We start from the raw sequence: 23633 nt of genomic DNA, 5'->3' as shown, positions 1-23633 counted from the left end.
GGGAGGTGAAGCATCAGCAAAGTAAACTGATATAAAATTTTTGATGCAGCTCCTAATTGCCCTTTTTTTACTGTTTAATAGGGCATTGGGTTAATTTATGTTAATATCTTCCTGCCCTCAGATAACTGAGTGAGGTTTTCAGAGAGCCAGAGTTATACAGATAACCAAATATTTTGAATTTCTTACATTTTGTCATTTATCAAAATTCTACTAGTATCATACAGTGAATATCATTATCATCATCCTAGATTGTGGTTGGGAATGTCACAAGAGTATTTTTTAGGATTCAAATTCATATCCCTGAGCAGTACTGAGTATCAGTCTCTGAGAGAGATGTAATTATTATGTGTGGTTAAATGTGCTTTGTCTTTGTTTAGCTTTCTATGTCCAGTTAAGGTATACATTTTCTTTTTTTCTTTTTTTCGGTGGGTATTCGTAATCTTAATGTACTCTGAGGGACACATTCAGGTCAGTGTTCAGATCAAAACGAAGCTTAGCTGTTGAATAATGCAGGCCATGTTACCTTGGTAACCCGTATGGACACTGAAGTCAATGGCTCCATGTAAATGCAGCACGACAGGTCAGACAGGATAAGAAGTTCTGTTAGTTTATGTCTCCTGGTGTGTTTGTGCATGTGGCTGTGTGGATACTCGCGTGATGCTTGCATGCTCAAGAAAATTGGCTTTCATTTTGTGGAGGGGAAAAAAAAAACATTATTGGGATTAGGCAGAGTAGCCTATGTGGAAAATTGCTGTGGAAAACCTTCATTGCAGTATCTGTGCAATGAATCATGAGTCTGGATCTATGGGGAATCTGTTGACGTTTCCGTGCTGTATGTGTGTAATGTACAGTACATTGATATAAGCTCTATTTCCCCTCCATTAACAAGTTGGCTGTTAGACATTTTCTGTGCTGCTGTGGAACATATGGCCTGTTGTCTCAGTGCTTAGGGAAGGCAGTAGCTGATACAATGTCCTTTGATCCCCATTATTTTCCACTGCAAACAATAGATTGTAATTACCAAACTCCTCCTTCAGCCACAGCGTCGTCTTCTGCTTATGTGCCTATAAGTAAAAATGCCGAAGAAGTCAGACTCATCTGCTGCAGCACTGCAGTTTGTTTGTGTCACTTTGGATCTGCTCTGCCAATTACTGTGGTAGAAAAATTGATGGTGCGTTGTCATCATTTTGCCATCATGCTTGAGGGGGGATGCTGTCAGGTTTTCACTAATACAGCTTAAACCATAGAGAAATGAGTGTTTCAGTGGAAATGTGGGGCTTATGTATTTGTGACATGGTTGTAGGCATAAAAAGGTGGGAGGTGGGGTCGGGAGTCAGGAGTGATTTAAGTTGCTAGATTTTCCCTGAGCCTGTAGATCATAGGGGCCTCTCAGACTGTCCTCCCATACAGTGACAGTGGCCGGCTGATGAGTGGCTGTCGATCGAAGGACTTGCAGAGTGGCCGAATTCTCCACCGCTCTGCAGAACTCGTAGCCAGTCACTCGCTTCTATTTACTGCTTTGAGCGTATATCTGGAAAGGCTTGTAGTTAATTTTACCAAGCAGGAGTATGTCTAGTTTTGGTTCTAAAATAAGTGTGAAATAAGCTTTATGATTAAAGCATGACCAGTATCTCAGTCACAGCAAAATAATTGTTAATCGGGAATGAAACACTGGCCTCACAGATTGTGCAGTGTAGATGTTGCTGAGTGAAAGAGCTTTAGCCTAAACATTTGAGAAGCATTCAAACGGCAGTGATGTGGTGGCATGACACAGAAAGGGAAGGGCCCTTGACAACCACTGACCAGATCCCAGATGGGGCTCCAATCAATCTGCAAGCCTGTGTGATTGAGGCCTAACACAAGAAAGAGAAAGTTGTTGCTTTCAAGGTTTATTATACTTCTATGTCAATATAACCAACTATGTTAGCGATGCACCAATATATTGTCCAAATATCAGCATTGACTGTTATACTTGTTTAAAACATATGTACCATCCTGGATTTCCATATTCACTAAATCCTTTAAAAAAAATACAATCACTTTACTAAAAGTAGAGAAGCCAGTAAACCAAATGAAATAAAAATATTAGAGTATATTAGAGTATTTACTGTGGAAAATATTGAGGATGATGCACCATCCTATCCTACATGTAGTAAAACAGGCCCAAAAACATGATACTAACACCATGCTTTTCATAGATGGTATAAGATTCTTCTGGTGCAGTGCAATGGTATTATCATTCCCAAATCTGTTTTAGGATTGAAAATGTAATGGTTTATACATTCGCTTAAGAACTGAAAGATCCCTGGTTCAATCTCAGGAGAAGACACAAATCCCTCTGGGGTTGCTCAAAGAAGGGCAAAATTCTGCCAAATTAAACATGTGGCGCTTCCTGGTGTGGCGACCCCTTGTGAATAAGGGAGCAGCTGAAAGTAGCTTCTGTTTTAAACAGAATTATAGATCCAATGACATGTCAAAGGGTTTGGTTATTGAATCCTCATCGTCGAGTCCTTTCTTCACCATATTGCACCCTACTTGTGACTTTTTCTACAGACCCAGGTTTGAGGGGTCAGGCTGACATCATTTCCATTTTATAGACTTTTAACAAGCCACTTCTAATATTTTCACCAGTCATTTATTCCTTTGCAGAATGGGGCTATTTGTAAAATTACATAAGGTACAGAAAAGTTAGAGAAACATATTTAATTCTTTTTTTTTTCTTTTTTTTACCATTATGCATACTGTGCGATTTGTTTTAGCTATTCTGTTTCTCCAAGTGCTAACATTTATGGATGCATTCTCTCTCCAGCACACTTTTTACTTGAGGGTTTTTGCTTTATCACAGGCAGGATTAAAGTAAACATATAATTACATTATTTCTGCAAAATTCCCTCCACGCCCAAAAATTAGTGGGTTGGGGGTTCTTCCATGTGATTTGCCAGTCACTCTTTTATATTTCAATATTGAGTTCTTTTTCCCAGCTTCCCTTTATAGATGCGGTTGAATTTTTAGTATTCATTAACAATCCATAATAAAATCATGGTCTAATTCTCATTGCACTTCCCTTATATGCTTTATTCATTTAAATGATATAATTTGCTTCCATTGAGGGCTATCACAGGAAGTCATGCTTACCAAGATCATATTTTTCCTTCATATTTTGGACAAATTATGGCTCCAAGTTGTTTTCCAGAATATTCCAATTTATTTCTTTGTTTTACTAACGCATGGTTTTAGTAACATTTACATTTGTGTCATTTTTTTCACATTAAGTGGAATTAATTAATCTTTTTTTAAACCTTTCAGTGGGTTAATATACATTTTTTTCTCCCTGCTGTCAAAATACTTGCACTAGTCCCGGTCTATCCAACCCTATAAGGGGGAAAAGTGGTGTTCAATAATTATATAGATGTTTTATAAGTAATGATGTTATTGAGCCATTTTCTGGTAAGTGTAAGTATGATTTAGATGTCTCTTTAGTCTAATATAATCTGCATGTCCTTGCTCCTTCTTTTATGTCATTCTTCCCTTGTTAAGTAAAAGGATGTGTATTATGACTATTATGGCTTGTGCAGCAATGAAAATGAGGCTTTTTCAAGGTGCTGAGGAGAATGAAGTGCAAAGGAAGAGGAGCATGGGAAAATAATTGGGTCATCTCGAACCAATGGGATATTAACGCGCCATTGGGCTTCTCTGACTGTCTTGCTGTCCCTTTTTTTTTTTTTTCCTTTTTCATGACTTGCCATGAATCAGGGCACTCCGTATCACCAGGTGATTTACGGCTAATTAAAGCTAAGCCTTTATAGACCACACCCACTGCCCAAATGGACAGAAAACTGAATTGGAGATGTTTCAAAATGCATCTCTTGTCTCCTGGACAACCTTCAAGGCAGCGGCAATACTATAGCGATAATCAAAACATCAGAGAAATGCACCCCTTTCCTTCCTGGTTTATGCAAATAGTCCGTAATAAAAGCATGCTCACTCAGGGGCCTCAGGTAGAGGCAGGCAGGGGAAGGTCACATTGTGGGGAAAATTATTCTCTTCACGGCATGGTAATGAAAGCTTTTTTTATCGAGCGGAGCCAGTTAGGTTCTTGTCCCCAGCTCTCTGCTGCACTGCTGGTCTGGACGCTACTTGTGTTTATTTACTCTGTCCACAGCAGGATGGCACATACCTGTGGGATGGTCATGACAAAGTGAACTTGTAACTAATTGCATCTAGGAGTGTGGCAGTGCCCGCGATGAACTCTGAGGGTTATATTTGCATTAAGAATATCAGCTACTTGAATTACTGTAATTGAAGTTGCGCACATATGTGCACACACACAAGGCATTAGAAGCATGCAGCATACCAGTCAAGCAGTCTCCTTCGGTAAGCATGTTTTAACATCACTGAAGCGGTTTTATGACTCTTCCCCCTACCAGCTGCTGGTGAGTTGGGGGGATCGAGCCTCACACATGATGAAGAGCACCTCCCTGCTCGGAGTGGGAAGGGGAGAAGTGGGTTTTCCATTTCAGCGGTAGTGTGCTGCAGCTGTGAATGATTTGTCAGGTAGTGGGTCCACTATTTCAAAGGACCTGAATATATTGATCCAGTCCTCAATGAGCTGACACCTCATGTATCGTCTGAACTTGCCTCTTCTGGAAAGGCTGTTCCAAGAAGGACCTGGGAGGGGGAAAGAATCCTACTGTAAGGTAGAAAGGAATGCTACCAGTTCAGCTCTGTTAGGCGGTTTAAAAAAGGCTGGGCAAATAACATTTTTTTTTTTGTTTGACAAAATACATTGAGCCAAAGGTTTGCTTATCAGCTTTTTCCAAACGCTTTACAGCTGTATTACATGGTCTTGATTGGCAGGTGCAGTTTGCTCCGTTGTCATACAATCCATTAAATTTCCTTTACCTGATATGGATAAAAACAGATCTATTTGTGTCCCTGAAACTGTTGGAAGCTTTGCAGAAGAAGAGTTTTTGCTGGGATTTTATTTTAAGGCCAAGAATTACCTTTGATACAGAAGCTTTGGTGAAGGTACTGGGTTTTTGCAGCCATATTCTTTGGATCTGTACGTTTCAACCATATAAACACTGTAAGATTTGCGAGACTGATCATTTTCATTAATGGCTGCATAAAGCAATTTTATTTTCTTGAAGCAGGTGGCACCTTTTGGTGACTCATTTCCGATGCAGAATTGGGATCTTTTTCTTGGGCTCGAAGCCTTATTTAACGAGTGACGGTATGCCAAACACGTCTCCCACATCAGAGTAACCATATGTTTGTGCGCAGCCATTAATCTTAGACTGGATGTTGACTGTTCCTGTTCTGCCCTGTCCTACCCACGTTATTGTCCCCTGACTCTCACTTCCTGTTGTAATAACGGCTACTGACCACCACACAGATGGCTGTCAGCCAGGCGAGGGCAGCAGAAGGGCCCTGTCGACCCTCACACTCACACCAGCAATTGCGAGCACACACACTGTCTTACATGCAATGACAAATGCCAACACACACAAAGCTGAGGGCATCAGAGTCACAGTCAATGACAAATAGCAGCCAAAGACAACAAGACCCAGTGTGGCGTTCCTGAGGGGCTCTTTGAGATCTCTCACAGGGTGACCCAGTTTCATGACGTACCCCCTTATCCCCTATATGCTAGCATACCCTTTTCCATATTCACCCTAGCATTATTTTATAAGGTTAAGTCATCAGTTATCTCAATTATGTGAATGTTAGCTCCCAGGTCAAGTCATTCTTCTGCTCAGTAAAACCTCTGCAGCCTGGGCTGGTCAGAATCGCTCTTTTCTCCTCTTTTCTTCCTCTCAACGTCCGACCTCATCAGCTAACACGCAGTTTCTCCTATACTCCCCTCAGTTGCAGCTAACACCACTCACCCCAGAGATAAAAACACAACTTAAATTTATTTCTCAGTTCTTAATTCAGTCTTTTTTTCTGCTTTTACAGCAAATAGCTTAACTGCATTGCAGCAGTGCTAGTATGGGGCATTAATATTAATGTCTGCCCATTTCACCCAGTGTGGCAGGGGAGCCTGTCAATCTAGACTTATATTGGAGGGGCTCCTTACGCCAGCGAACACCCGCCTCAGTGCTCAAGCGCCTGATTCGGACGCTAGAAGGCGCCACTGTGCCCTTGTATTAAAGCCGGTGTGCGTTCATTGGCCGGTTTTTCCATAGATGGTGGATATTTCCAGCCAATCCAGATGTGCGAATGTTCTGCCAGTAGGAGTGAGAAAATTGGTAAGAACGGGGGCTTCATGTGGGACAGTTTTGCCCTTGATTCTGGTGGGAACTTGTGGTTTAAAAAAAATGCAGCGTGTCCCTATGTAGCCAATTCTTCGCCAAGGCTAAACGAGTGTTGTTTTGAACCACTGGGAACAAGTTTTGCGTTGCAGCTTCAGGCGATAACCTTATGTGGCAAAATCTTTTCTTGAATGATTTGCTTGTTTAAGCCTCAACTCCTACCCAGCGGGTGGGCCACGGATGAAATTCCTCAGAAGTCCCCTATGAGATGTAAAATCTACAGTATGTAAGCAAATACGTCTTTGTAACAAAGGGGACACGTTATGAATGTGAGATTAGGCAGAATGGGTGCGGTTGCTATCACATTTAAGCAGTGCTCCTCTGCATTAAGTGGTTGAAGATGGCTGCAAGCAATGCAGGTGTGTGTGTGTGTGTGTGTGTGTGTGTGGGTCTGTGCAATGAGAGGGAGAGAGAGAGAGAGAGTGAGCAAAAGAGCAAGGGAGACTGGGATCAGTGTGCTGCGCTGTTCATCACTGCAGCAGTACGCCAGCCCTGAATCTCTGTCCGTACAGAGGTGCTGACTGCCTGCCCCGTGCCTCTCTGCTTTCCTCAAGAGGGTGTGCTGATGATGCTCTCTTTCATTATTCCAGTGGGAGGGAGGCGAGCTATAGGTTTAGCAAAAAAACACCCGCAGAGAGCCAGCCATCCTGTTCCCATTTAGACCAAAAGCTTGCTAGATTATTGTTTTATTTCGAACAGTTGAGCATTTTCACTGACCAGTGTCGACCGTGGCCTTTCCTGCCCTGTGCCCAAACCCACTGCCTCATTTTACTGTTTGAGATCCTGCTTATCTTAAGCACCCCAGTGCACGCTGGTCAGTTGTATCAAAGAGCCAGCGCCGAACTGGCCGCTTCTTTTTTGTCGCATTTTAAAGATATGCCCTGCATGCGTATTCAGGGTTAAACAAGGTCAGAAGTGTTCCCCCCAGCACTGCTGCTGCTGCCTTAATGGTGCCTGAAGGTACACTGTGTACCTATCTACAGAGAAGATACAAGAAGAGTTCAGGGCTGTGCTTTTCTAAATGTTGTTTTATATTTCTTTGTATGTGAACAAAGTGAGTTGATGCACTGTTTGCACATTAAAAGCGGGAATTTGTCTCATTTGAGCGTTTAGTATTTCTCTCTTCTGTATGCCCATGGGCTAGAGTAGGAACGAAGTTAGGGTCAAGAACAGAGAGATAATGAATGAGGTGAAATACATATTTAAGTAAAACTGCCATACTGTGAAACCTGCTTTGTTTAATTGGAAGAAGGCCACTAAGACATTTAATTACAACACTGTTAATTACAACTTTTTAAGTAAAATCTACATATTTTGACTTCAGCGTAGATTTCCATTCTCTGACTTTAATGTTCTCCAGCCTTTGTAGTTAATAAACAATGGAAATATGTATGTGCCGTTCTGTCTTTCTTTAATGACACTGTCGGCCTTTCTTTCTTTTTTTCTTTTCATCCCTACTCTGACACTGTGACTCCTCTCATACATTTGCCTTTGCAGCCACATGTCTATGTGGCACACATCCTCTAAATGACCTTCAGTGACACTGAACCGGTTCTTGTCGACACACGGGACCACTTCTGTTTAACAGCTCTGTTTAAACAATAGATGTTTCTCCCTTCCCACCTCGTCGGTTTCTTCCCCAGGAGGAGACCTGAGTGAATGCAGCTAAATCTTGATTACCAAGTTGCCTTCCAATGATATGCGCTTTTGCGCATCATCAAGGGAAATGTGACCGCCCTTTTTAAATCAAGAGTCTGTAGGGGGGACGGACACTCTCAGATAAGACGCAGCACTTGCACTGCTCAAAGCTTGATGTAAATAACACTGTGCTTGGTAAAGCAACTCCTCCCTAAGTTGATTTAGTATTCTTGTCGCCATGTGTGAAAATGGGATATGCCCTGCTGCAAAAAGAAAAGCTGTGTATTGGAGTGTGCTGTGTATAAGTGGCACAGTCACTGTGACGTGTACGGCACAGTGACTGAGAGTCATAGATAGGTTTTTGATTACATCAGAAAATTTATACCAAAATAACTTGATTGTCCTGACTTTTTGAAGGATTTTTTGTCTTCTCATGCACCAAAGCCCAGAATCTAGCAAAGCACTGACTTCTCTCCCTCCCTTGTCTTCCTCCTCCTCCTCCTCCTCCTCTGTGCAGTGCCATGCGTGTGCTGTTATCCAAACTGCCGAGGCCTTGGATTGTAGACGAGAAGAAGGACGACGGTTATACTGCACTGCACCTGGCCGCCCTCAACAACCACGTGGAGGTGGCTGAGCTTTTGGTGCACCAGGTAGCAACATTTGAATGCATGCTTAATCACTTAACCTGGCAGCTATTTCTGTAATACATACTTTATAACAGCATGTCTACAGAGGCACCATTATCACTTAAAAAGCGCAGCAGAAGCATGCTCCCTGTGTATCTACCTAGATACCCAGATGTTGGGGAGTGTTTGACGCCAATGCTGTAGTTCCATGAAAATTTCAGAAAGTAGATTTCAATCTTGAATCTATCCTGCCTCCGTAGACCGCTGAAATGCAGTCTACGGCATGGGGATTTCTGTTTTGTCAGACCCTTGTGAGACGTGTGAATGAAAAACACATTTAAATAGTCATCTGTGTAAAGCATAATACAAAAAATTTACATTTCACAATTATCCCAAAGCACTGAAGCAACCTGCACTCTTAGCTTTACCTGCCTACAGACCATTAAAGCAGCTTTCACTGCACTCCCCTGCAGCCTGCAAGCTGTAGACCAGTTGAAGCTCCTATACATGCCTCTTTTTTTCTTTTTTTATTGAATCCATACACTTCGCTGGTCCTCCAGGAGTATTCTTTAGTGCTGCTGGGCCATCATATCCTCCTCCTCCTGCAATCATAAGTTCATGCTCTTTTCTTTTTTTTCTTTTCCTCACCGAGATTGCAGGTTTAGCTCCTTGGAGACTAACTCGCACACGGGTTTACAGCAAAAGTCACCTGATCAAGCAGGAACTGGGTTAATGAGGATATGGTGCAAGGCAGTAACATTGCTGCAACATTCCAGTGCATGAGTGTTCGCAGTGCAAGCTACCTTTCAGCAGGGACAGCTTTTTCCTCCCCAAGTTCCTGCATTGGGCTTGTTCGCAGTGATGGCTCAGCTTTCTATTCAAAAACTGCACCACAGTACAAGGTGCACTGCAGTTTCCCAGCCAGCAAGCCAGCCAGTCTTATTACTTTGGGATTTCACACGCTGCCTGATCACAATACTTATCTTCCCTCCACATCTCCTCAGCTGAGGTGTTTGCAATTGGAAATGACAATCACATGCAGCGTTATTGTAGGATGCCTTTTTTTTTTCTCTCTGCCCCCACCAGCTTCCCGGGTGATACTTTGTTGGTCGGCAGGGCTAAAGGAAACAACGTTCTGTCACGGCAAATAAAAATGTTGCAGTCTTTCAAGTGCAAAGGAATTAAATATAAAATATTTTCTTTTTTCCTGTTTTTATTTCTCTTATTTCATTACTTGTCTATCATCTCTGTGCACAACATGTTTGTTGCCCTTGTGTATATTAAGCTTTTTTGCTTCCCTCTTGTTCCCACCACCCAGGGCAACGCCAGCTTAGACATTCAGAATGTCAACCAGCAGACTGCATTACACTTGGCAGTGGAGCGCCAGCACACCCAGATAGTTCGGGTTAGTGGTTCCTCTTTTTCTCATTTGTTCTCCCTCTCTTTCTTGCCTTACTTAGTCAGCATTGTGTCTTTAGTCATCTCTCAGTCGGTCTTTTTACACTGTGCACAAAGGGGAGTAGAAAAACATTGGTGCAGCTCCACATTTAATTTATACGGTTGGATGTCCTGCAGTTGAACAAAGTCCTGCTTCAGAGGGGAGGGAAAAAGGCTCTCTAAGGCTGGTTAGAGTGTGTTAGCGTAGCATCGGATTGAGATTGCCACGTTGCCACCTTGTGGACTCACAAAAAAATGCACTCTATAATTGGGTAGCACAATGCTGAAGCAGTTCATTGTGAGCAGCCGGCAACCTTATAAATCAGGATGTGGCATTTGCATTGTAGCATTAAATTAAAGTTGTTTGACGGCGGCTGCGAGTTTCCCTCCGCTGTCGGCTTGTGCAACTCTTTGTTTATGTGTTTCTCTTTAACAGTTGCTGGTGCGGGCAGAGGCCAAGCTCGACGTGCAGGACAAGGATGGGGACACGCCGCTTCACGAGGCACTGCGTCACCACACGCTGTCCCAATTGCGGCAGCTCCAAGATATGCAAGATGTCAGCAAAGTGGAGCCCTGGGAACCTTCCAAGAACACGGTACATGTGCATCTATTATTAACCTCGCTGTTCATCCTATATCACATTTTACGTGTGTCAGGGATTCTTAAGGAGGTGGCCATACATAAAAATAAAACAAATGTTTGTTTCTGTGTATCTGTGTTTACTGATATACAACTTTAGGTTTTTAGAATTTTTTACTGTAGCTCAGTAATAATGAACAATGCTGGCATACTGCAGTAAAGGCTGACTTAGTAATTTTAGGAATGCCATCTTATTATATGATTCTGTTCTGATGTTCTGATTCATTTAGACATTCCCAAATATATTAAGCCAGGAAGGCAGTGCACAGTAATATGGCTCGTTAACGAGTTTGGTCACCAGCCACTGTTTTTCTGCTACTAGTGACTCTGTAACATATGCAGCTTACACTATGCTGCCAAAAGCATTCACTCGTCTGGCTTCACACGCATATGAACTTAAGTGGCATCCCATTCTTAGTCCACATATGATGTCTGCCCACCCTTTGCAGCTGTAACAGTTTAGGAGTTTAGGGTTGTGTTTATGGGAATGCATTTTTCCATTATTCCAGAAGCACATTTGTAAGGTCAGACACTGATGTTGGACGGGAAGGCCTGACTCACAGTCTCCGCTCTAATTCACCCCAAAGGTATTCTGTCGGCTTGTGGTCAGGACTCTGTGCGGGCTAGTCAAGTGCGTCCACACCAAACTCGTTGATTCATATCTTTATGGACCTTGCTTTGTGTATCGGTGTGTGGTCATGTTGGAACAGAAAGTGGCATCCCTAAACTGTTCCCACAAAGTTGGGAACACGCAATTGTCCAAAATATCTTGGTATACTGAAGCATTAAGAGTTCCTTTCCCTGGAACTAAGGGGCCAAGCCCAACTCCTGAAAAACAGCTCCACACAATAATCCTCCAGAAATACACGACCTACCAATTTATGGCTGAGTTTCTGTCATTCCCAGTCACTTTTACTTTGTTATAGATCCACTACCACTGACTGGAATATTTAGCAGTGAGAACATTTTACAAGTAGATTTGTTGAACAAGTGGCATGCTATCACGGTCCCATGGTGGGACTGTTGAGAGTGACCCATTCTGTCACAAATGTTTGTTGAAGCAGTCTGCATGCCTAGGTGCTTGATTTTATGCACCTGTGACTAGTGCTGGGCGATATGACGATATATACCTGTGTGTGTGTGTGTGTGTGTGTGTGTGTGTGTGTGTGTGTGTATATATATATATATATATATATATATATATATATATATATATATATATATATATATATATATATATATATATATATATATCAATATCATGTGGACGATAGAAAAGTGTCTATTGTGCCATTTGTCTTCTATCGTTTCTATTGTTTCTAACCTAATTTTATAAATTATTACATAAAATATACCATTAACCCCTTAAAACTGGTCGGAGCGGGCACGCTCTGTTTTGCCTAACTATTTTTAAATCCCTGTAGAACTGGGACCACTTAAGCTAGCGCAATAATTTTTTTGCATATGAAACCGGAGGAGTTGTACTTACATCTTATGCCATCAGCTTGTCCTAGGTCACGGTTTCCTTCCACATATAGCTTTGCAAAAACTGCATAAAAAGCACTTGCAGCAACAAAAACATAATATTCCAGAAACACGCTTTGCCGATCCAATCAGCTGTTCGTAACACTTCCTACGTTGGAATATAGGTCAGCGCGAACTATCGCATGTCCGCCATTACCTGCCCGAAACCAGAAGTGACGTCATTTTCGCAGAAAATGTAATTTTTTACCTTCAGGGCCTTATAAGCCTATGCTGGTGTTTTTAAAAGTTATGTTTGACTTTATGCTTTTCTGTATCGTTTCTGGGATGCTTAGAACTAAAATTACACTGTTGGAAATAGTTTATTTTGATGCAGATGCTGTTTCTTTGCAGCAAGTTGGGAAAAGAAAATCTATAGCCAGCCGAAGATACAGCAGTCTTTCACACAAGGCCCTTATGAGAAAACGTCCCAGCACCATAAACAAATCACAGGAGCCATCTCGCATTACATTTGTAAAGGCATGGCCCCTGTTTACGTAGTTGAGAAGGACAGCTTTCGTGACCTTGTCAAAGTCCTTCATCCGAGGTACGTAAGCACTTCAGTAAAGTCGAGTTGCCTCGCTTATATGACGCATGCCGGGCCAAAGTAGAGAAGGATGTTTGCAGTGTCGTGCATTATGCCTTGATGACTGACCTACGGACGAGCAGAGATACGCAGCCCTACATGAGCGTAACCATTTCATTAACAAAGACTGCACCCTCTGCGCTCGCTGTTTACAGACTGCGTACTTTCCAGATGACCACAGGTCAGGTGGTATATCGTGATATATATCGTTATCGTGATATAAAATAATTCATATCATGATAAATATTTTTTCCATATCGCCCAGCACTACCTGTGACTACAGAAGTGATTGGAACACCTAAATTCAATGATTTGGATGGAGTGAATACGTCTGGCATTATAGTGTAGTTCTCCATATTTTCCTCTTTCCTCTCAGGTGACTGAGTGTAGATTCTTGTTATAGCTTTTAGCATTTGCATTCTTGGAAAACTTGGAAGTTGTCCCAGTGCTCTTCAGGACCTGTATACACACCTTTAATAAGATCAGCACCTGGGCCACTCTCCAATATGTGAAAAATGAAAGCGCTCCAGTCTCCATCACCAGCATCACTGGATAACTGCACCAGCCCATCATCCGCTCAGCAGCCAACAGTCAGCTGGCTTGCTGCTCCCTTTTACCCATCCTGAACGAGTCTGTCCCTCTGTAGAGGCCAAAAGGGCCATGTCAGGCCTCAACTGTCTCCATGTTAACACCACATCACTAAGCCCTATGGGGAGAAGTTTAATGCATGGCTTCTGTGACAGATTTTCCGTACCTGTCACCTTCTGTCTCCCTTCCACTCCATTTTCTTCTCTTTCTCCACCTCCTCTCTTCTGTCCCGCTTCCTGCCCTCTCTGGTTCCCCCCGCGGAGGAGCGGAACCGACAGACAGCAGGCCTAATTGAGATGTGTGCAGTTGGGTCACTCTCCCATGGCTCTCCCCTCCCATCAAAACGAGAACTGAATTAGCCGGCCCGATGGCTCCATCAGCATGAGATGTAAAAGCTACTGGTTGGAGACAATCAGACATGGAAGTTCTAAATTGCAGGAGAGACTTTGAATTGGGGTAGACTGAGTGTGGCGATGAGCTATGGGAGGGAGACAGATGTTACAGTTAATGGGATTTTGGGTTCGGGGTTAGAAGAATATATTTTCTGACAGTCATCTTAAGATGTCTTTCTGATCGTGTTATTCAAAGTGACCCCGTATGTATTTTAACATGAGTTTAAATCTGAAGACATTGATAAAATAAAAAAACTGTACTCCTAACTACATTACTGGTTCAAGTTCCACTGTGTGTGAGGTAGAGGCACATCACAGACCTCCCCTTTCCCCAGGTTCAACTTTAAAATAATCTGTCATGTCAAAAAAAACCCTGGTGCATCTCTAAGTTTATGTGTTTTCCTGCTTCCTTCTTGTTCTCTGCAGTTAATCATGGGCTTGGGCACCCAGGGGGCAGAGAAGAAGAGCGCAGCATCCATCGCCTGCTTCCTGGCAGCTAATGGAGCAGACTTGACCATTCGTAACAAAAAGGGCCAGTCCCCTCTAGACCTGTGTCCGGACCCCAGCCTCTGCAAGGCTTTGGCCAAATGCCACAAAGAAAAGAGCAGGTAAATGTTCTCATCTGACATTTTGCCGAATTGGATGTGAAGATCGATGCCACTCATGACTAAACAGTGAATATGAAGCTGGAGCCAGGAGGTGCCGGGCCGAGCTCAGCATAAAAAAACAAGCGTGGACAATCTGCATAAAAGCTTAGGTGAAACGGTTTCACAGAACATTATGTTCCAGGCTGTTCCTTGGCTAGCTGCTTCATGGAGTCTCAGGAATTCAACACACAACCAACCTTAAAGCTGGAAAGTTAGCATGCTTATGATGCCTTTTCGTCCATCAACAAGATTACACAAAAATTACCAAACTGAATATCATGAGACTGAGCAGACGTGTGGAGCATAGGGGACAGGAAAAAAACTTGAAATTCTGGTGCTTTCATTGAGTTTTTTTAAAACCTCAGATGCAATCATTTTTTATAAACTGTGGAGAGAGGGGAAAAAAATCAAATGCATATTTAGCAAAAAGAATAAAGTATTTCCAATAGCACAATCAGAGTTCTAAGTATCCCAGGAACTTGTAATTAGAGAGGCACAGAGTCAGACATCTCCTTTCAATAGCACCCGAGGAGCTGTGATAGGCCTTGGAGGAGGGGAAAACACTACAATTCCCGGGAAGATGACATCAGTTGCTGAACATAAAAACATGTCAAAATACATGCTGACAACGTGATGACGTATATTCCAACGTAGGAAGTGCTGTGAACAGCTGATCATATCCGTAGTGCGTCTGTGTCTGGGCTATAATGTTTTTGTTGTTGTATGCGCTTTTTACATGATATCTGTAAACCCATTAGTGAAAGGAAGCAGCGGTCTGGGACACATTGAATGGCATTAATTCTAGGTATGCACTAAAGGGTTAAAGATATAAAGGAAGAGATAACATTTTGGTACAGTCATGTTCTATTTTGTTCTTTTGATTTCATTTCCTCATCTTTCGTTTTCTCCGGCCTCTCGCTTGTAATCGTTTCTCTCTCTCGCTCACACACTCTCTTCTGTTCCAGCGGCCAGGTGGGCACCCGCAGCCCGTCTCTGAACAGCAACATCGAGTCACTGGAGGAGTGTATGGTGTGTTCGGACATGAAGAGAGACACTCTTTTTGGGCCCTGCGGACACATCGCCACCTGCTCCCTCTGCTCGCCTCGTGTCAAGAAGTGTCTCATCTGCAAAGAACAAGTGCAGTCGAGAACTAAGGTATCAAGAAGCACAGCTGCTACTTGACACAGACAGGAGTGAGGATTATTTAATTTTTCTTGTGTTTGTCCGTCCACAGATCGAGGAGTGTGTAGTCTGCTCCGATAAAAAGGCAGCGGTGTTATTCCAGCCCTGTGGCCACATGTGCGCTTGTGAGAGTAAGTTAACTTCACCTTTCAGCATCATTTTGCCTCTTTTGGCTTCTGTGTGAGTATTAAAGAAAATATAGATTTTTTTTTCTTGCACTGATGATCTTCTTCATCTTTCCTCCAGACTGTGCCAGCCTCATGAAGAAGTGCGTACAGTGCCGGGCTGTGGTGGAACGCCGCACCCCCTTCGTACTTTGCTGTGGAGGGAAAGGTATGGAGGATGATGCCGCTGATGATGATGATGATGATGATGATGATGATGACCTTAGTGAGTGAATTTTCCACACGTTTCCTTTTAATCCACCCCCTTTCTTCAAAGATTTTTCTTTTTCTTTTCTCATTTCTTTACTTTTTCCAAATAATCTGCTTTAATTTTATCTTTTGCTTTGTTGCTGCTTAGCTTTTGCAGTTTGTTTATGTTTGCGTCATTATATCTCAAATCATCGTGGCCGTTCTGCTCGAGCATCCCTGAATCGCCTAAAAAGTTTATGGTCCAAAGTCTGGACATATATAATGATTGCTGGGAAATTTTTGCTACATATATCAAATACGTTTTAAGATATATTACAAATGAAAATCTCACCACCATTTCTTACCATAAAAATTATATATACAATAAAATGTGTAATTTGCATCAAGAAATGTTCAGAATTTTTCAGCATAAAATATGGCAAAAAAAGATTAAAGCTGTCCTACAAACTTCCATGTTTGTGCACACTTTAAGAAAAATATTGATAGTACAGAAATAATACAATACAATGTACCTGCATGTCGTGTTAATGCAAAACCACACATGCAAAAAATTAAGAAAAGTGTTGTTGTCATTCAGTTTTCTTGCACGAGTCAGCAAATATGATGTACTGTACCACAAAAACAAACAAACGATCCAAAATCATCATCATCATATATATCCAGAATTCAATCAAGGCACATTAAGGCAAATCAGAGGTGGCTGAGCAGAAAAAGTTATAAATATGTTATGATTTGAGGTGGAATGATCATCACTGTCATGTTTTCTTTGTATTTTTTCATCCATAGAGACTCATTTAAAAAATATATATATATAAATAAAATTGTTACGCTTGCTTTCCAAACTGAATTCTACATCTAAATCTGTCATAATGTAATCATTAGAACCAATTGGCTCGCACCATTTGTAGTAGCCTCCACTTAGAGTTTAGCTCGAGTGGACGGCAGCCTCACTGCCATGTCTGAAATCAGCACACAGATCTTCAGAGCAGAGAAGATTTCATTTCAAATCCCAATCTTTTAATGTAGAACCCTAGAAGCCATCTCCAGATTGACTTTTACTGAATAACGTAATAATGTCAGAGCACACAGATAACCTTATTAATGTTCCTTTGGCCTCCAAAAGTTTGACTAATCACATTCACATAGAATGGATGAACTCATTTGTAAGCGTATCGCAGAAATGACCTGCAGCTCCTCCTATGATGCATGCATATAATACCCACATGAATCCACATTATAAGATCTCCCCCATTTCTGAAAAGAAATATGGAGCAGTTATGAAACTGTGCGGTGTTTTCAAAAACATTTTTCCAGCTGCAAAAGAGCCAGTTTCGATTTATTTTACCTAAAATATTGTGATGACAAGATGCACAAGTTATTTTATTTTTGGTTGCATTCACGATTCATCTTTCTGTTCTGCGGTGCATATCACTAGTGATTTCTTCTGTTTTTGTTTTAATTTGAGTTTAACAGTGGCACTGTAGCAAGTACGCAACTTTCATGTTTATACACATACATCTTATTTTTTTTAATTTCTCCATTTGTCAGCAAGTCGTACTTACCAGACGTGCAAAAGTGAATGCAGACCCAAGCAGTGACACATACACTCATGCAAGGGGCAGCATTGAATGCTTTTATTTTCCCCCTTTCCCCAGTAACCCTGCTTGTTGCTTCCTGTTTTAAAAGCAAATCTAGTGTGCAAAATATACCTGGCACTTGAAGCATTTTGACGCCATTCTTCTTTAATTTGGTGCATGGGTTTCATGTTGTACCTCTAACCCAGGCAATAGTCACCTGTAAGCAAAAAAGGGGAAAAAACACGTGCGACTTTAAGCAACCAGTAGAAGAAACTCTGTTTCCCGTTCTTTCCCTGATCACTGTTTCCAACTTGCTAGTTTTGCTTCTCAGATTCTTTCTCTGAACCTCTCATAGAGGCTATAGTGAGTAGTCTTGGTCATCAGGCCAGCCGCTGAGCTGGTGAGGGCAGCTCCTGCTATAACAATGTGACTGGTTATTCCCAGCAGGGAGCTCTAACAGTATGGCAGGGGGATCCCAGGATCTTCTCCAGCCCAACAATCTGGCACTAAGTTGGTGTAAGTATACCTCCATGATCCCCTCCCTTAAGAGAGCCTTGTTTATAGAGAACCTCCTGCAAACCTACACCCCCCACCCGAAGGTGCTGCCCTGGCCCCTCTCCCCCTCCCCTTAACCCCCTTTCCTCCGTTTCTCTTTCAGTGTGATGATATATATACGTACGATGCACATCCCAGGAGTCACACTGGTCCTCGCAGTGTTCTGGCAGATGTTTGGACAGCGAGAATAAGTCTCAGGAGGGCATCAGTCCAGAAAATTTGTGTCGAGCACTTAAATAATCCGTTCAGGAAGTTTCACACACGTTTCATTATATACGAGCGAGCAAGCGAGCGCTGCATGATCATTTGTCCCGTGCCAGTTTATATTCCAGATAATTGCAAAGTGTGCTTTTCAGAAATCAAATGTAAAAGCAAGTTAGCGCGGACTGCCAGAGCCCGAGCTCGTTTGCCAACAGTAAACTTCAGCGCGCATGTGTTTGTGATCCTTCTCCATTTTCCAGAACCCATGTTTTAAAACGTACTCGAGCACCCGGCTCGTTTCAGAGCGGTAATGTTGTTGTGGCTGCACTCACTTTTATTGGCAATATAGTTTAAGAGGTCAAATCTGAGGTATTGCCACTGGTGCTAATCTTTTGGCTGATAAGTGCAGTTTGTTTTATTCTCACCATCTGTTTGCGTTTTTTTTTTTTTTTTTTTAATGTCCAAACAGCCAGCGGAAACATCCCAGCCCTGCAGAAAGACAAGGCGAACACCAACGTCAACGCTGACGTGCAGAAGCTACAACAACAGCTCCAAGACATCAAGGAACAGGTAAGGTCACTAACCAGGTGTGGCTCGTGAACTAAAGCGGAAGAATAAAATGCAGTTGAACTGCAAAACAATAACCATTGCTGTAAAATTCTTAGGGATCAAATGCACGCCGGCACCATAAAGTTATTGTCCAGGGCTCGGCTCGGTAGTAATACTGACATGTTAAATGTGGAAAGGGTTTTACTACGACTGTTGCTTACTTGTGTGCAGACCATGTGTCCGGTGTGCCTGGACCGGCTGAAGAACATGATCTTCATGTGCGGCCACGGAACCTGCCAGCTGTGCGGGGATCGAATGAGCGAGTGTCCCATCTGCCGCAAGGCCATCGAACGCCGCATACTCCTCTACTAGACCCGCCGACGAACTCTCTTTGCTTCTCTTAAAGCCCACGCTGAACACGCTCGCCACGCGGCAACCACACCTGCTGCTGCTGCTGCCTCCATCCTCACAGCCACCCGCGTCAGCCAGGCACATCTAATTCTGTCCCACAAACGCTTTCTCAGTGGGTCGATTGCGTTCAGGTGGAATTCCTGTTACAAAACAAGGAAAATCGATGAATTGACTGAAGTTAATTGTGCTGTCCTGTTGCCGTCAGTGCAGCCAGAAAGAAAGACGCCTGTTTCAGAGACTTCATCCTTTTCCCTCCCACCCCCCATCTCCCTTTTTTGTGTTGTTTCCATTTATTCTCTCAACATTTCAAACAGTTGTCCCGTCTCGAGTCTGAAGTTCAGAATCAGAGTTTTGGATGTGATCACTTTGGGGGGTATCAGCTGAGTGAGAAGCGTGGAGGCGACGAAGGCGGCCTGTTACCGTTTGATATAAAGTTCTCATTCATCTGTTTGCAGTCCAGTGCCCACTGCAGGCAGATTTTATTGTATTTGTAAACCTTTTTTCAAGTGTATTTGTATTGGAAGCTCCTTCGTTTATCACGACAGTATGGCAGTATGGTTGCAGCTTTGGCTATTGCAACGCTCTGCTCACCGACTGTCCCTGCTCTTAAAAACCAAATGTTGGCAGTTTTTGCACTACAAAAAGCAGGGTTTAAATACTCCGGCCCCCACCCCACACTGACTCCAGGGGGAACCCTTGGAGCTCAGTGACAAAACGCAGATATAGTAGTGTAACTGCCAGGTAGCGTGCTACACCCCGTACTTTGTTTACTGAGCTGAGTAACGACAGCAGTGTTGCAGCACCCTATCGGCTGCAGATTTAAGAACTGCCGTGTAGGGATTCAAGACAAACACAACTCTTTTGACTTCTGTCCACTGACACCCCCCCACCTCTCTTGTTGTAATTGTTTGTTCCACACACAAACTCACATGAGGCAAACATTTCTGTAACAGGAGAATCTTGTCGCAAGTTAGTGTTAAAGTGTTTTGAGACTTGTTGGTATTGTCTAACAAACAAAAAATATATGTATATATAAATATATACAGTTTACTGAATTGCTAATTTATCGGTGATGACATCGTGCCATTTGCTTCCAAAAAACAAAACAAAACTTGTGAACGAACGTTGGGGGGGTAAGGTGCTCTTTGTGTTACTATTTTTTTAATTTAAGCGTATTTCCTTTTCTCAAAGTCTACCTAGTACAATCTATTACAACACTAAGATGAAAATATAGAGTAAATTATTTTGTATCGCTGCCCAAACAATAGGACTTGTAGGTGTCACTGCCTTCCTACGATGTAGCCTCAAAGTCTCTCAAACATTCTGCTCCAATCTTTGTGTTTTCCCCCATTTTTTTGACAGTAGCTTTCTAGAAATCATCAGTAGAAGCTTTTTATTTTTTTGTGGCAGTTTTAAGGCAAACCTGTTCGTTTGCAAAACAAAACAAAAAAAACCTTTTTTGACATAAAGTGTCTGTTTTTTGTGTTGTTATTTGAGAGGAAAGATAAACTTGCCTTACCTCTTTTAAAAAGCAGTTGCCCGTGCGGCGACTCAGCAAAGCGACTAACTAACTGCTTGGGAATTTGCAACCACGTGCAAGCTAAATTTTTTTGCCTTTTAAGCAACTTTAGTACAGTTTTGTTTCTTTCCTGGTCACGACTCTATAAGTTAGAAGCACTAATACGCTTTATGGTAGTATTTTTTGTTATGGTTGTGTTTGAACAAAAAGCCCATTTGTTCTTTATTTTCAGTACCTGTAACTGTCCTTGTTAGACCTGTAGACGGTAGTATTTTCTTTGGCATGAATGTTTGACATATGCAGTACGACCTGTGTCAATAAAAGAAAACGTTCAGTCTGTATTGCGAATAAGTGCTTTTAAAAAAAAAAAAACAACAAAAACAACCATATAGCTGAAATAAAGGCCTCCGTGAACCAAGAGACATTAAAGTCTCTGTTTGTTTTTAGATTCTCCTGAAATTTTAATGAGCTTTTCTTATGTTTGTTTTTGTTTTAAAGTTGAGCTCACATGTTAGGGTCCTATAGGCGAGAAAATTAGCATTTTGTTGCTTTTCTCCTGCTGTGCAGTGTCTGCCCTCGCAGAGGAGACGGGTGGCCCAGAAGGGAGGCGAGAGGTAATTGAAAATGCTAACACCTCATAATGACTCAGCACCAGCGTGTGATAGGTCAGCTATGCTAATCAGAAAGAGACAGAAAAGCGCAAGAGTGGGGTGCGGCGCGGTGGGTTTAGGGAGTTTAGAGTGATGCATCTTCTCCGCTGAGCAGTGCGACAGCAGGGCATCTCCTGAGCAGTGAGAAATTATGACCAAAGGCCATTTATGTTCTAGCTCATTGACTAGTCCATTCATAACCTGGACGTCTTTGAGCTTGTCTCACATGCAGCAGCAGTATACAGCTGCTCAGAGCGAGACATCCATCATGCTGTCACCCTCTCACTCAGTGAACACTGTACAGGAGGCTCTGACAACTTTTTCATACCATCTTGGACTTTTTGCACGAGGCCCTTACAGATGCTGTAAAGTCTCCTGGCAAGTCTGTGATGCTTGGTTATTTATATGCAAGCACTAGTCTTTAAAACAGTAGAAGACCATATGGTTGACCAGCTACATTGTTATACAGAGTCGCTAGCCTAAATCTAATTTAAACTACGTGTCAGTGGGATAAAAGCGACATACTTTCTTTTATGGATGGATAAAAGTGGTGTGGTTGACACAAATCTGTGGAGGCTTGTTTCCACCACTGGGAGTGGATATCTACGAGTCAAAATTTTTACCTACTAACTCAAACTTCTGATAAAATAACTTCAGTGGCGGGAATGTGCTTCCATAAAGTCGTTTCTGGTTAAAAAGGCTAAAGCTGGAAATTTCCTAGCAGTAGCAGGTCATAGGCTTGACTACCAGTACACATTTACACACACACAGAGGGCAACAAGTTACTTATTTTTCTGAGACTAGTAAGAAACTGAACTGTTTGACTGATCTCAGCCTCATCTGGGGTCAGCTGTGAAGCCGTACCTTATTGCCCAACGATGTTGCAGACATCATTGCTTCTCTGGAAATGTCTTTCACAAGAGTGACTTTGGTTTGGGATATTCAACCATGACATGTGAGTGTAATGTTCGCCTCATAAAGCCATAAATCATTTGAATACCATTACAAAACTGGCTGGTGGAGCCAGACTACTCTGTGTATATCACTCTTGACTGACTGCAGACCCCGCTGCCATGCTGACTGACAGTCGGGGTGCCGGAGACGCTGCTATCTCTCGCCTTGCCGCTGCCTGATCCTGGGGAGCATCCCTGACCACCTCACCCACCAGTTTCAGCTGCTTGAAGACTCCAGTGTTTGCTGACGAGGCTGCGGGGGCCTGTTACTCCCACACCGGGGGGTCAGCTAATCCACTCGCTGCCCCGCGGAGTGTGAGTGATGGTGGCCCAGCACGGGCAGGCTTGAGTGAGCAGCAGATAGATATGAAACAAACCCCCGGAGAGCGGACCGGGGCGACCACGATCAGGAAAATGTCTGCTACCCCGCTTCGAGCCTCTGCTGTGATCACTGAGAAGGGTCAGTGACATCCATCTGTCGGAGGACTGAGCGTGCCGCAGGGGGGAGGAAGGTGTATGGCTCCCCACCCCCTCAGGCTTCGCCCTTGGCACTGGCTCTGAAGTTATGACCCGACAGACAGAAATAAATGCACTCCACACACATCTAACGTGGAGTGAAGTTCCTCACAGGGCTTGCACATGCAGAGCTCAGAGCACATCACAAGGTGGCAGTACACCCAGCGACTAAACACTACTGGTCTCTGCTGTCATGAAGGGCCTTGTATTTGTGGACAGCAACACAGTCTGTTTTGGTTTTAGACACCATTTTTCCTCATCCTGCCGCTCCAAAACGACCGCACCAGTTTAAATTTACGACTGCATGCAGAACATGACGAGCTGTGATCCCACGGGTCCTCTGCTAACTGAGCAAAAACGTACCCCTGGACCCAGAGGTAACACGCAATGAAAACAAGTTTACTTATTGCACATGAAATGCATTTTTTCTGAGTTATCTGTATCGACTGGTGAGTTTTGTTTAGTTTTTTTTTAAAAAGAAGGTAAACTTGGTGTGGGTTTAGACCTCGAGCCATTTCTTAGTGTAAACAGCATTGGAGAACTTCAGACTTCAAAAGCTTAACGTTTTCTGAGCTTCAGAAATCAATTGCTCCATGACTCCAGTCGGGCCACACAGAAAGACGGTGAAAATGCTTTCATACATCTTGCTGTGGCCCGGTTGGGCTTTTCCTGCCATGTTGGAAGCATTGATCTCTGACTGTCTGAAGGTCCTCTCTCTCTCTCTTTCTCTCTCATGTCATGCAGTTCAGAAGTCTGGC

General features: G+C 42.8%; 1 protein-coding gene across 4 annotated transcripts in view; it reads left to right on the top strand.

The window, feature by feature from the left end:
- mib1 (MIB E3 ubiquitin protein ligase 1) overlaps positions 1 to 22155 on the top strand; it is a 61502-nt gene extending 39347 nt beyond the window's left edge. The window contains exons 13-22 of one of the 4 annotated variants that reach the window (XM_085390201.1): positions 8470 to 8602; positions 9897 to 9983; positions 10452 to 10610; positions 14168 to 14349; positions 15354 to 15543; positions 15623 to 15701; positions 15817 to 15903; positions 17969 to 18037; positions 18747 to 18847; positions 19058 to 22155. In XM_085390201.1, the coding sequence (XP_085246327.1) occupies positions 8470 to 8602; positions 9897 to 9983; positions 10452 to 10610; positions 14168 to 14349; positions 15354 to 15543; positions 15623 to 15701; positions 15817 to 15903; positions 17969 to 18037; positions 18747 to 18847; positions 19058 to 19198 (1228 nt within the window). In that variant the 3' untranslated portion in view covers positions 19199 to 22155. Of the gene's footprint in view, positions 1 to 8469; positions 8603 to 9896; positions 9984 to 10451; positions 10611 to 14167; positions 14350 to 15353; positions 15544 to 15622; positions 15702 to 15816; positions 15961 to 17965; positions 18038 to 18746; positions 18848 to 19057 lie in introns of all 4 variants that reach the window. The other 3 variants (XM_085390200.1, XM_085390199.1, XM_085390198.1) reach the window with 3 other exon arrangements.
- The last annotated feature ends 1478 nt before the right edge of the window (positions 22156 to 23633 follow it).

Source organism: Rhamphochromis longiceps, linkage group LG18, assembly GCF_057381845.1.
Source record: "Rhamphochromis longiceps isolate RC_006_pf linkage group LG18, R_longiceps_female_GT1.1, whole genome shotgun sequence".
Lineage (NCBI taxonomy): Eukaryota > Metazoa > Chordata > Actinopteri > Cichliformes > Cichlidae > Rhamphochromis > Rhamphochromis longiceps.
The sequence above is the reverse complement of the archived record's forward strand: the minus strand, read 5'-3'. Positions and strand labels throughout refer to the sequence as shown.